The 14035-nt window shown below is 48.4% G+C and overlaps 1 protein-coding gene and 1 pseudogene across 1 annotated transcript in view; one reads left to right on the forward strand and one right to left on the reverse strand.

Annotated features, from left to right (window-relative positions):
* The window catches only part of LOC116100005, a 32741-nt pseudogene extending 27964 nt beyond the window's left edge, over positions 1-4777 (reverse strand).
* A 4038-nt stretch (positions 4778-8815) lies between these two features.
* Fgf6 (fibroblast growth factor 6) overlaps positions 8816-14035 on the forward strand; it is a 9026-nt gene continuing 3806 nt past the window's right edge. Inside the window, exons 1-2 of the mRNA XM_031380979.1 lie at positions 8816-9205; positions 10208-10311. Coding sequence (XP_031236839.1) covers positions 8860-9205; positions 10208-10311 — 450 coding nt within the window. The 5' untranslated portion in view covers positions 8816-8859. The remainder of the gene's footprint in view (positions 9206-10207; positions 10312-14035) is intronic.

Below are 14035 nucleotides of genomic sequence, written 5' to 3' on the forward strand. Positions count from 1 at the left end.
CACACCCAGTAATGAAAAATGTAGATTCGACAAAAATTGCTGAATATAAAAAATAAAAAATAAAAAACTGTGTGTATGTAGGTATACATGCCTTCTACATGTACTCATGTAGAAGCCACAGGTTGTCAGGTGTTTTCTTTCTCACTCTCCACCTTGTGCTTTGAAATAGGGTCTCTTACTAAACCCTAGCCTGCCTATTTGGTTAGACTTTCTGGCTAAAAAATCCCTAGGATCTGCCTGTGTCTGTCCATCTTCCCAGACAGCTATACACTCTCATGCCTGGTGGGTTTGTTGGGTTAGGATTTTTGTTTGTTGGCTTGATTGTTTCATTTTTTTTGTTTTGAAACCAGATCCAAGTGCTTGAACAGCAAGCATTTTTCCATTAGGCCACCTTCCCAGTCCTAGGAGAAAAAATCAGGTACTGTTAAGAATATAACAAAATCAACCAACCAACCAACCAACCAGAAAAAAGAAAAAAAAATAAAGAGACGATGTAAGTAAAGAAAAGATTGGTGTTGAAAAGAGAAAGATAGGTGTTGGGGTGGCTTTGTTTCTCAGGGCTCTGAAACTGAAGCCTGCCGGGTGGGAGGGGAAGGTGGGCAGAGAGGTGTCAGGTAAACCTGCAGGCAGGCCTCTTCTGACTTTCCTGCATTTCCCGCTGTTGCTGGATCTGTACTGGACAAATGTCAAACGTCCTCCAGAGCTGTCTGCACTTGAGTAACTACCCTGCTCTGTGTACCAGAGGCCTCTGTTGGCACATTTTGTAGTCTGTTGGCTGGGCAGGTTTTTCCACCCTTGTGAAAATTTCCCAGGATATGCACCTTAGGGTGACTAATGTTCTGTTTGGACTGAGAGACTGGCCTCTCAAACATGTTGAGACTCAAGGAAGCAACCAGAGTACGGAGACCTGTACAGGCAGACTGTCTCTGTGTTCCCACAACCCACCGGGCATTAAAGTCCCCTCCTGGGAGAACTGAGATCATGTGTGTCAAGAAGCCTGAGGGATTAGAGTTCTCAGAGTACCTTGTGGCAGAGAAGTGGTTCCGGAGGTTGGTTCGCCTGCTGACCATGTATGTTCAAAGCTATCCCATGTTTATTCTCAAGTGAACGAGGTCAGGACTTACCCTCCGAGGGCAGATCTACCTTCTTCTGTAAAGTTCGCTGCCTGGGCTGAGTCTCCTGACCCCTGCGTATTTTGGCTTGCCAGCTACTGACCATCCTGCTTATGATAACAGCTTCCTGTGGCTGTCTGTCACCCCAGGGCTGTGGTGGGCTGACTTCTGGATCCCTGACTTATGATTTTTGTCTTTGTTTGCTCGGGTTCTGAGATTAAATCACTTTTAAACAATAGGTTTTCTTTCATCATGCTGCTAGCCCTGGCCCTCTGAGCTGGGGAACGACCTCCATTCCTGGCCTCTCCTACCAGAGGACTCAGTGTCTTAGCAGTGATTTGGGGCTTTCATGAGCTGGTGGGTTAAGTCATAGATAGGACTTTTTCACACAGGCTACCTAGTTTACTCTAGGGATAAGGATTCTGCAGTGGAGTTGAGTGGCTGGATCTCTGTGACCCTTTCCTTCGCTGGCTCACCCTTCTGTTTCTCTGCACTGTCAGCTGTCCTGTTGCTCACTCTACAGTTTCCAATGTTCTTCCTCTCTTCCTGTCTCAAGAATGCCCTGTTCTTCATTTTCCTGACTCTTCTCCATCCTAATATAACTATTATTAATGACTAAATACAAATAATACTAGTACTGAAAGTGAGTTTTTAAACTGATGTGTCCCACCCACACCAGCATTCCAATCACCGCTCCACAAAAAAATTAATTGGAGTTTCATACATGTGTATATGCATTTTGATAACATCTACTTCTTATTTCCCCCAATTCCTCCCCTATTCACCCTACTACTTTTTCCTCTCAACTTCATGCTCTCGCCCTCTTGATACCCCACAAACCCATGGAACCCACTTACTTTCCCTGAGTGTGTGGGTGTATAGCCACCTACTGAAACATGAAGAAGCTTCTCAGGAGCCACATCTCTGAAGAAAATGGATTCTCCCACCCATAGAAGCCAGCTATTGCCACTAGCCGCTCAGCTGCAGGTAGGACTTTGTGAGCCCATCCCTAACCCATGCCAGAATTGCAGTTGGCATGATCTTGTAAATGTCTTGTGCCTGCAGTCACTGCTGCTGTGAAGTGATGTGTGCAGTGGCCCTGTCATATCCGAAAGCACTGTCTCACTGCACAGGTCCACACCTTGGGCTCTTATAACCTTTTAGCATCCTCATCTGTAATGATCGGTGAGCCTTATGGGAGGCAGGCATACAGATGTCTCATTTAAAGTGGATCATTCCACCGTCTCTTACTCTCTACATGTTGACCAGCTGTGAGTCTCTATTATTAATTACCATCTGCTGAAGAAAAAAAAAGGAATCTACTCTTGACTATCTCAACTCTTCATCCCCAGTGTCATCTTTAATGACAAAATGCAAATAGCGCTATTATCAAAAGTGTGATTTTCAAATTAATGTGTCCCACCAGCACTAAAACCCCGACCTCCCTCATACAGAGGACTTCTCCCATATTTGACATCACTGACCTACAGAAATCCATGCTTCAAGCTTTCCAGCCACTAGTTATGCAGACAGCTCATGAGACACACCTTGTGGCAGGGATGGCACTGGTGAATATACCCTGTCTGCCTGGTGGAGTTCACTAGCAAAGTCATGTGACTAGTGTCAATCAGGTAAGGACAATGGCAGAGATGTACACAAACCATAGGAGTATGAGAAATGGGAACAGGACACAGGGCAGCCAGAGACAAGTGTGAGAATGGCAAAGATTGCTTCTGAAGGTGATGCTTGTGATGTTTTTCAGGATGGACCCCATCCACCAGCAAAAAGAGGGTAGTTTGAGCAGAGCCATGAGGCAGGAACAGTGTAAAGTGTGCCTGAAAGAAGGCCATTTGAGGTGGGTGAAGGAAAGGTTCCCAGAGAAGGGGAGAAGGGGAGTGAGCCAGAGAGGCCAGGGGAGGTCAGGGCATGAGAGCCTTCTGTGCCACACTGGGGAGCCTGCCACAAAGGGATGAGGGCTTTACATAACTCTTCGAGGCGGCTGGCAGGGGGCATGCCCGCCTGAGCACGAATGGGGTATTATTAGCCGATGACCACGAAAGGCAAACCTGAGAAATCGCAAACTCTGAGCAGAGCCAAGGTCCTTTATGATGTGAAGCTCCAGAAAGTTATCTGACTCTACCGCCCCTTTGCAGAATCAGCTGAGGAGTGTGAGCATGGTGGACAGCCCTCCAGCAGCACCAGATGACCCCTCACATTGGCAACTACAGCTGGGGCACAGTGAGGAGGGGGGCACCGAGAGAGGCAGGAGGAAAATAAGACAGCAGAGATCAAATCTCAGATCCGAGAGCTGGGAAGCCGGATGTCAATCACCCTGAGAGACACAACCAGATGGAGACTCCGGATGAAGGAATGCATCCCACGGCGTGCAAACCCAAGTGGATGATTTCCGAGGTGGAGCAGAGGAAACAGTGTGGTCAGCTACACCACAAAGTGGAACACTCAGGTCTTCCTTGCCACATCTCCATGTTCAGGGAATCGAGGTAGAGTAGAGTTTCCAGTTGACTGTCTATCAATATTCTTATAATGTCAAGGATAGACCCTGTGTTTAGGGATCAAGGGGAGATCTACTGAGAAAAAGTCAACCTAAACGGAAAGAGAGCTCATCCTGATGAGTTGGATCCATCAAGAGACATAGCCCTTTGATGGGCAAGGAGGTCAGAAATTCAAATTCAACTGTGTATGTACATCATTGTAGGGACAACATGAAGAAGAGCGCATTTGTGCTCACTTGCCTAGAAATGAAACACAAAGCTGCCACAGTGCCTTGAGGGCTCCAAGGATAGAGCAGAAGTAAGATCCTGGATGTGTCGTCCAAGCAATGTCCCATGACAGCTCTAGCAAGACTGGTTATGTTCTCAGGGTATACATGTGAGGCGTGCTTGGCATCCCCAGAAATCCCTTGGGAGTGATCTGCAGTGGGTGATGTCACACATGAATTGCTAACAGCAATCGAAAAGTTTGGATGAAACCTGGAACTGGAGGCCTGAGGCCGATTGAGCTCTGCTAGGAAGCTGAAAAGCACAGTGGCGTCAAACAGCCGCAGGACAACAGATCCTTCCCTTGAAGTCTCTTATCACAAGTTTCACGAGTCCCCAGGTGCCCACCTCTACTCAAGCCTAAAACAGGGACCCCTCTCCAACCCTCACCTCTCTACATGCCCAGGCTATAAGCAACCTACAGCAGGTGCTCCTCGGTCTGAGCAGAAAGGAGGTGCAAAGGGGGCGGGGCCTCAAGGCCAAAACAGAGCAAACCCAAAATCCAAGAAGGAAGGTACAGATGCAGAGAGCACAAATTGCTCTTTTGTTTTCTACCTGCCATTTTTTCTGGATTCTCCAAGCTGTCATTCGAAAGAGCAATGCTGTGTTTTCTAAAGCCAACTCTGAGAGGCAAAAGAAGCTGAGTCCTCCACCATCCGCAAGCAAGCGTGCCTCTTAGGACCTGCTTGCGCTTTCCCTTGGACACTCCTGGCATGGGGCTGTTGAACCATATTACGCAATAAAGCAGAATCTTGGGGGCAGCCAGCATCCTGGGCAGAGGTGGTTCCACGAGCAGCTGCTGTGACAGGTTGGTGTAGCCCCGCTCTTAATCTGAGCCATCCGTAATTTACCCCGCTCGTACTCGCAGAAGAAGATATGCATGGGCATTTTCCCGCTCACTGCCACTAAGTCTTGGCTCATCAAGCAAGAGTGATTGACAGCCCCCAAAAGCTGCAGAGCAACTATGTGAAAGAGGGGTCCGGGAGAGGCCTCCTCCACCTGTTCCTCTTTTCTTTATCACTTCATATCCAGAGGGGTCCCTAAGCCCAGAGTGAAGGGTCAAGTGCAAATCTGGTAAACCAAGCCGCCCTAGCAGTTGTCAGGTTAATTAGCCTTAAGGAAAATTATGTGGCTATCTGAGCAGAGTGGGGTTGCTATAGAGACAGGCACAGGAGGTGCATTTAGAGCGGGGCCCCATCACATCACCCGATAAAAATACGACTGAGGCTTTTTAATAGAATGAGTTACTTAAGTTTTATATTTAACAGGGGACAACACCAAGGCTATTACTGGTTTTCAGAATATTTTAGGAATCTGGACTGCCTGCCGCTGCATATGTTAACAGTCATCACTGCATGGGCCGTTGGGGGCAGCAGTTAAGCACTGGATGCCCATGTGTCGCGCCCAGCCCCTGAGAGGAGAGATGGCCCTTCTCACTTCGAGTTTGTCCTTCCTTAATTGGGTGAGAGATTTTCAATGTGTTTCGGAGAATGGTCAGCTGAAAGCCGTACTGCTCAGCAATGCCCCTTTGCATGTGCCACATCACTTACAATGATAATAATAATAATAATAATAATAATAACAACAACAAAACATGAGGTAATTATCTCACTTTTCCTATGAGAAGAAATGAGACTCAGAGATATCCAAAACCTACCTGAGATCACACAACCAATAAGAGGTACCACTAGAATTTAAAATCAGGAATTCCCTCTAGCAAGCCCACTGCTTTATAAGATGGCATTACAACTGAACAGACAGGAATGGGGAATGAGGTAGATCCAAGGAGGGGCTCGTGTCACTGGGCGACAGCATGGAGCTTGCTATACTTCAGTTTCCCCAGGGCTTCCGATTTGTCCTCACTAATGGGTACCTCACTAATAATGGAAAGTTAATTTCAAAGCAACTTCTGTGTATTCCTCAGCTTTCTGCTACTGTGACAAAACACCGGGGCTGAGCAGTTTCAAAGAAGCAAGGCTTGGGCTGGCGGTGCTTCATATGGTGGAACACACACACAGTGGAGAAGTTCACCTCATGGTGTCCAGGATGCATGGAGGGGAGGCAGGAAGAGAGGATCATCCCAATGTCCCCTTCCAGAACACAACTCCAATGAGCTAACTTCCTCCTCTCAGACTCTCCCTCTTAAAAATCCCTCCATCCTCCAGGGGCACCACAGGCTTTAGAGGTCATTTTATGTACAAACCATAGCATTCTCTGAACCATCCACTATCTGGCAAGCAACCAGGATGCCAGTTCCCAAGGTGGTAGGAGCGTGGTTAACGCAAGCTTCCAAGCTTAACATCGTTGAGACCATGCCTCTGTTCGTGCACACATCAAAGCTTAATCTATGAAATCAAGCTGAGAGTCCAAAGTGAACTTCTTCCATCTCTGGGCCATTCAAACCCCCCCGCCCATATTCTGTAGAAGGGTGCTTCCCAGAACTGTAATTTTTTTCTGTGAGGGAATATGTGGTCGACTCTGTCGATGTCCACAAGGCTTCAAGGGCGCCAAGAACAAGTGTCTAGGGCAGAACTCAAAAGACGTGCTAACCAAAGCATCAGTCAACTGAACAAGACAGAGACAGAAAATATATAGAAGCCATGGACTGGAGACTTAGCTCTAGACCTGTGGAGAAGACTGAGGACCACAGGGGAGGCACACTGGTGTCCCCAAGTGAAAAGAAGCTTGTCCAGCAGCCTTCAGTGAGTGTGTCTCAGGCATATGAGGTAGCATGCGAGGTGGCATGCAAGGGAGGTCATACCTGCACAGGACAGGATCTGGGATCAGCTGCCCCCTACCATGTTCAAAGCCATCCTTTGCACTATTCCATCCTATTCCCTCCCCAGGACACACACCTTGCAATTTCTGCACTGGTATTCCACCAACAGATCAAAAACTGGATTGTAGAACAAGGAAACTAGACATTAAACTTGAGTTGTCTCCTCAGGTGACCCGTGTTAACTTATTTCACTCTCAGAATGAAATGTGAGTCTTTCTTGCATATATATAACCATTTGTAAGTATTCTGCTTCATTGCTCATATTTATTTAGTGTGGTGTAGTGTAAGTGGTATGTGTATTGTACACTCCCACATGTGCCATGTGTAGATCAAACAACAACTTGCAAGAATCCTCTCCTTCTACCATGTGAGACCCAGGGATCAAACCTGAGCCTTGAAGTTTGTTGCAAGCATAATTTCCTACTGAGCTATCTCACCAGCCCAGAGTCCTTTCTATATCCTTTTAAAAATGAAGTTTAACCTCAGGTAAAACACACGTTCTTCTTAAATGGTATATGAGAAGATAAGTTGTGTGTGTGTAGGAGTAACTATATAAATGTTTTTAGTAGTTTCTAACTGTAATATTAGCCTAATAAACGTTAACTGCAGGGGCTGGAAAGATGCTCAGCTATTAGAAGCACTTCCTGCTCTCACAGAGGACTAAAGTTTGGTCCCTATCACCGATGCTGGATAACTCACAATCACCTGTAATTTAAGCTTCAGGGGACCCAGTGCTCTTTTCTAGACTCCATGGGCATCCACACGCATGTGCAATTACTTACACACAGACACACACATACATGTAATTTAAATTTCTTTAAATCATTTTAAGTTGGCTGAAAATACAGAAATTCACTGAGACATTTGATAAGTACTTCTGAAACAGAGAAGTCATTTTTCAGCTGGGGATACAGCTCAGCTGATAGCCTGCCTGTTTACATGTGTGACGTCACAAGTTCAATCCCCAGCACCACATAAAACCAGGCTTGTCCACTCATCCCTGCAATACAAGTTCTGGGGAGATGGAGATTGGGTATTCAGAAGATCGAGGTCATCCTAGACCACGCAATGAATTTGAACATTTTTGTCTTGGTGAAATGATCGCTCAATGGTTACGTAATAAGGAAAATGAGTGGTGGTCATTGAAAATCTATTTATAAGCTATGTCGTGAACAGCCTTTGGACTTGTGCAGAGTCTGCAGGGTCTGACCCTGCCACTTATGGCCTGCCCACAGTAATTCAAACAAGCCACATAACTTCTTTGTGACTTGACTTTTGCAACTGTCAAGTGGGAATGTTATCATATCAATTAGAGTCCAATGGTGAGCTGCAGCAGGAGAGTGGCCTGATACCACTGTCGCCTCTGGATGAAGGCCATGGCCTGAAAGGGTGAGCAGGAGAAGGAAATCCCATCCTTCCCTGTTTCCTCAGCCCTCGTTTTGCTGGACAAACCCCTCTCCTATATGCCCAATACAGAACATGCACTGTTCTGATAGATGGGCCCTCCTCCACCATGAGCTCTTTCCATGAATAGGTCTTGAGAGCCACTTGTAGGCCACCATCCATCACCTGCCATCACACCCTCCCCATCTTTCTTTACCCTTTGCCCTCTAAGGAAGCCAGTGTAGTGGGGCCAAGGGCTACTGCCCAATTTGGGTCCTTGGGTGGCCTCTGCCTCCCTCTTCCCTGGGCCCTCAGCCAGCTCCACCCTCCCGCAGAGATGCTCTCTGCTCTAACTTCATTCCTGCCTCATAGTTGGAATGACAGTGGCTCTCAGAATCCCTGGGGAGTGGAGAGGGTGGTGAGGGTCTGGGGAAGCAGCCAGGCCCAAGAGCAGGTTAATGTTACAGCCCTGGGTAAGTGAGCTGGGCCGGCTGACGTCAGGGTGATGATGGGTGGAGGGGAGGGCCGGGTTCCTGAACTATAGGTCAAATCAAAGAGAATCACCTTGGGACAGAGCCCTGCATTCTGGCAAGAGAAGGTCCCCACGCCATGGTCCATAACGGCCACAGCTCAGCCTGGGTCGTCCTGCTCTCAATCCGAGTGCCTGAAGCAGGCTTTGGTTTCATGTCAGCAGCCTTCATCTGCCTTCCAAAAATAAGCCCCTGCCGCCATGCCGAGGGGAGAAAAACAAGAAGGGCGGTATTTTTAGGGCCATTAATTCTGACCACGTGCCTGAGAGGCAAGGTGGATGGCCCTGGGACAGAGGCTGTTCATCACTATGTTCCGGGGAGCAGGACGTGTTCAGGGCACGCTGCAGGCTCTCGTCTTCTTAGGCGTCCTAGTGGGCATGGTGGTGCCCTCACCTGCCGGCGCCCGCGCCAACGGCACGCTACTGGACTCCAGAGGCTGGGGCACCCTCTTGTCCAGGTCTCGAGCTGGGCTAGCTGGAGAGATTTCGGGTGTGAATTGGGAAAGCGGCTATTTGGTGGGCATTAAGCGACAGCGAAGACTCTACTGCAACGTGGGCATTGGCTTCCACCTCCAGGTGCCTCCTGACGGCAGGATCAGTGGAACGCATGAGGAGAACCCCTACAGTGAGTGTCACTAGCTGACAGCTGGGGTGCTTGGTGGCTTGGGCAGAAAGATGAAGAGGGCTTGTGCTGGTGGGTGGGGCTGTACTCTAAAGGGAAGATGTGCTGGGTAATGTTTAGATGGCTTGATCTCACCCTGCCCTGCCCAGGAAGAGGTGCAGGCTCAGTAAGCCCAGACCCTTACATCTTAGTGTCCTTAGCCATCATCCCAGGGAACTCCATCAGTGGTCCTAATTACTCCAGTGTTAGTGGTCCAGCTCTGCTCTTCCTGAAAACACTGTAACTACTCTGAAGGGGAGATAAGTTGATATTCCACTCTGGTTAAAGCCATGAGTTTCTGTATTCAGTTGTCGTTTTTGAAAGGGAAGGGCAAGCAGTCTGAAAAATGCCCATCTGAAGCATCTCCTTGGTGCTAGGCTTCAGGTGCCTGCATAGATAGTCTTCCAGCCAAGGCAGGGTAAGGGCTGTAGGGTCCCAGACAAGCCATCCGGCTCGGTGTAGCTGCTGTGTTTTGGAACTGAACTGAAGGATGTAGAACAGACTTTAAATAATCAAAATTGATTGATTTTGTGTGTGTGTGTGTGTGTGTGTGTGTGTGTGTGTGCATGTTGCTGAGAATTAAACCCAGGACATGTCATGCAAGTACTGTACCATTGGGTTACATCTCTAAACCCCTAACCCCCATCCTTCAAGTCAAGGACCTCAGGTGACCATTCACCAAAAGCCCAGATTCAAAGCTAATCTTAAACAGATGTATGAGCATCCTTTGCGATCCCCAACTCCAACGTAAAACTTTTCCACAAAGAACTGAATGTGCTACCAGGATGTGACTGGACGCAGCTAGTGTCGTGGAGGGGTGTTATAAGATTATATAGATCAGGGACAGGCGTGATGGAGAGGTGGAGTCTCTGGAGAAGGGGGACAGAGGGATGCTTCTGAAGGACTCCAGTTTACAGGACTCAGGTTGACGTCAGTATGAGATTGTGTCCTCTGTTTCTTTGTCAGGCCTGCTGGAAATCTCCACGGTAGAACGGGGTGTGGTGAGCCTCTTTGGTGTGAAAAGTGCTCTCTTCATTGCTATGAACAGTAAAGGAAGACTGTACACGACGGTGAGTTCCGAGGGAAAGGGAAAGAAAGCCCCTGGGTTCGGGTTCTTCGTGCTCACACCATTGAAAGCACACAACACTGAGAGTAGAGGGATTTTGTTTCTGTTTTTGTTGGTGGTGATGGTGGTCTTTTGTTTATTTGTTTGTTTGTTTTTGAAAGAATTAAAAGGGACTGTGAAAGGAGCTTTGGCTGGCTAGGTGTCTTGAAGCTCACGCCTCCTCTCTTTCTCTGTGAAACCTCTGCCCAAGCCTGCGGCTCTTCCAACCCCACTACCAAGACCTTTGTCCTTAAAGAAGCCATAGTTCAGAGAGCTCTCGGGTAGGGAAGCCTGCATTCTGACATGAAGCTGTCATTCAAGCTCATCGTCAGGTCTGAGTCACTGAACTGGAGAGGCCCAGAAAGGTGGGCCTGTGGGTCAGCCTGGGTGAGCTGCCCCCATGACACCCCTCCAGGACATACTCCGATGGAGTGGTACAGGAGGTCTGTGGAGGGAGGCTCTCTCTCCTCTTCACTAGTGGTGAGAGACTTTAGCCAAGTTTTACAACCTCTGGTCTCTGATCCCATAGTTTATGGTAGTATCTCCCTCTGTCAGACCTTCCCAGCAGGCACTGGACCTGCCTCTCTCTCACCATAGATCACTGTAGGAGGACGAATGCTAAGAGACACATTCTCCTCTGGTGTAAGTAAGGACAAGGATTTACTGTGTTCACTAAAGCCTCTGCTTTCTCTGACTCACTCGCGTCCAGGGCTCTCGGCCTATTTCAAAATGTGTTAGAAAAACATTCTATGAAATGTGTATGTCTTAGACAGAAATAAGGAAGCTGGCTCTAGTAAGTAGTAGAGTGCTTACCTCACCTCGTATGTGTGTAAACTCAGGGACGTTCAGCCCCTAGCACCAAAAAATAAAAATAAAATAAAATAAAATAAAAATGATAGGGCAGTGGCTAAAGAGGAAGGAGCCTCAGATGCACTAGAAGAGAGTGTAGAGTCTCATCTTCCCATCCCTTGGGGGAACAAGATGGGGGATAGAAAGGGAAGAGCTGACCTGGGACAAGTACTAGGTCCCTGGGGAAATCTCTCAGCAAAGGGGGTCTGGAAAAGTCTAAAGTGAGCTAGTCAGAGGGTGTCTGCTTCCCACTTTGAGCAAGTGTCTCAAAGTTGGCTTATGATGTGGGCTAAAACCATGCCTTCTCCAGCACCATTATGTGTGCTCTCCTGTGCACCCATCACTTTGTAACCTGTTAGATGCGTGGATTTCCAGGACTCAATTCAGAAGCTCAGAAGGCTGGGCTGAAAACCGTCAATCTGTCCTGCTCAGAGTTCAGGGGTTTTCGTTTGGGTTTTTAGGTTCTGAGGGTGCTTGTTTGGTTGGTTGGTTTTGGCTCAGGTAGGTGTGCGTGCTACCAGGCTGTATGGCCTGTGAATCTTGTCAGTTCTGCCTAGTGTTAATCCAGCCTCCAGACAGCAGAAGACAGGGCCTAGACCATGAATTCTCAGATACCAGTTGTACCAGTCTCTGAGAAAGTGGCAGGGCAGGAAGCGGCCTGGGACCCCCTGAGACCTTGGTGGAATTGGCCGCTCACTCCTTCTGAGGGGTGGGTCCTCCAAAGAGCTTCTTATCAGCAGGGAGATTTGGGATTCTGAACGGGTATTTTAGCAGGCAATTCTGCCAGAAGGCCAAATTATATAAACGCTTACTTCTGCCACCTTAATAACATATTTTTTTTTCTCAACTAGAAAAGAATTCCTTTATGGCAAGGGAGAGGGTCACAAACATCGATTGGATAAATGCATCCACTTCCTACTTGGAATCTCTGGTTCTAAGTGAGCCTGTGGAACATTTTAGTATCAGAGAAAGTGCTCCCAAGGGGTAGACCCAGCAAGTCTCTCTGAGATGTGGGACACCCAGACTCACCAGGCAAATGGTTCTAAAGGGACCTGGAGTAGCCACTAATCAGCAGTTGCTGGGAAAGGGGGAGCTGCTCTGAGAGAAGACCCTCCCTCTGGTTTGCATGTCCAGTAGCCCGAGAGCTTGTGCTCCTGGTGGGAGATTCTCCTCCTTAGACCCCAGGGCTGGAGGAGAGTTGGCTAAGGCTGGACAGCAGTGCCCCAGCCAGGGCACCTGATGCTTTGTGTGCAGCCAGGGAACCAGATGCTTCTGAATAGCCCCTCCCCATCCCTCGCCCCTCCACAGCAGTTACCACAGTCTAAAAAAACAATTGCCAACTGATCCCAGGAGCCAGGAAGACTCCTGCTGGGTGGTGATTTCATTCACACTATTTCTCTTTAAGCCCCCCTGAGCTGCCTCCCTCCCTTGGTAGATCAGCTGCTGTAACCTCTAAATGGCATTTCTCATGGGGGGGAGGGGAGGAGGGGAAGTGGACTGATGAGGAGGAAAAGGCAGTCCTCCTGTGGTGGGAGAATAGGGGCAAGGAAAAGGCGCCTAGAAGAAGAGGTCTTCCTTCTTTCAGACACAGGGGCGTGGGAACTAAGGGCAGCTTTAGGCTCTCTCTGCAGATGACAAGGGCAGCTGCCCTCCTGTACTGAGCCGGTAGAGCTTATCTGGAATCCTGCAGAGTGGTTATAAGTTATAAGCACTGCCCCACAGAGTCTGGAGACGCATTTGATCTTTAACCTGCCTTTGCAGGAGGAGATACAGGGTGTCTACAGTCTCAGGCTGTGTTCCTTTGCCCGACTGCAGCTATGTGCATCTCTAGGTTCTGTAGATAATGCCCAGAAAGCCTCTGGGGGGAAGAGGATTTGGCCAGACAGATTGGGCATTGCTGCCCAGCCCCGCTCTCTCTACTTTAGGCTCAGGTACTGGTGCTTCTCTCAGCCTGAATCTTTGCCATCTTGAATGGAGATTGGAGCAGAATGAGGGAATCCAACATTCTCGCTCCCCTTAAAACCCAGAAAGCCAACAGAGAGCCCCCCCTGACGGCGGTTCTGTAGCCATTCAGTGCTTGAGAAGAATACACGTTCATTGCACTTTGGCGGGTTTATACCGCGTTTATGTACTTCTAATCAATTGGAACCCAGTGTCATGCAAACCCCAAGGCTGACTTCATCCCCCTACCTCACTCCTGCCCTCTTTCCTCATCTGACTGGGAGTAATAGGGACACGAGGCCAGAGCTCATATGGGGTGAAAATTGTTAAAGACAGATGACTTAGCTCCCCATGGGAACAAGAGGATGGATGTGGTAGCTGCTCCTCATCCCCAACTTTTGGGACCATTTCTACCAAAAGTGTTTTCCCCTAAACACCCAGGAATGCCTTATTTTCCACAGTGTTTTTGCATTGAGGGAGTTGAAAGGCTATTTCTTTTCAAATGGATTTGGTGGAATTCAAGATATTGTCACACTGGCGCTTGAGAGTGGCAGGCCCGGGAAATGTGATCTGATGGAATTATTTTCATTTGTTCAAGTTATAATAAACGGTAGCCGCTTTTATTAACACGGTGTTGGCTTGGCTGGGGACCTTTCTCACCAAGCCAATGATGCAGCGTTCTTGAGCCATGAGAACTCAAAGCCCAGGAGTGTGATGAAAGCAATAGAGAGGCTGGGCCCTAAGCACTGCCGCAGTCCTGTGGAAAATGCCTGGAGATGACGAATCAGTGCGTCTTGTCATAACCACTACCCCAGCCCTCAGAGTACCTGAATGTAATGTATGGTCTGGGACTGACAGGAGGCGGGGCAGGCAGGGGGCAGAGCAGGCAGGGGGCGGGG

The sequence above is a fragment of the Mastomys coucha genome, unplaced genomic scaffold (assembly GCF_008632895.1).
Source record: "Mastomys coucha isolate ucsf_1 unplaced genomic scaffold, UCSF_Mcou_1 pScaffold20, whole genome shotgun sequence".
In the NCBI taxonomy this organism is placed as follows: domain Eukaryota; kingdom Metazoa; phylum Chordata; class Mammalia; order Rodentia; family Muridae; genus Mastomys; species Mastomys coucha.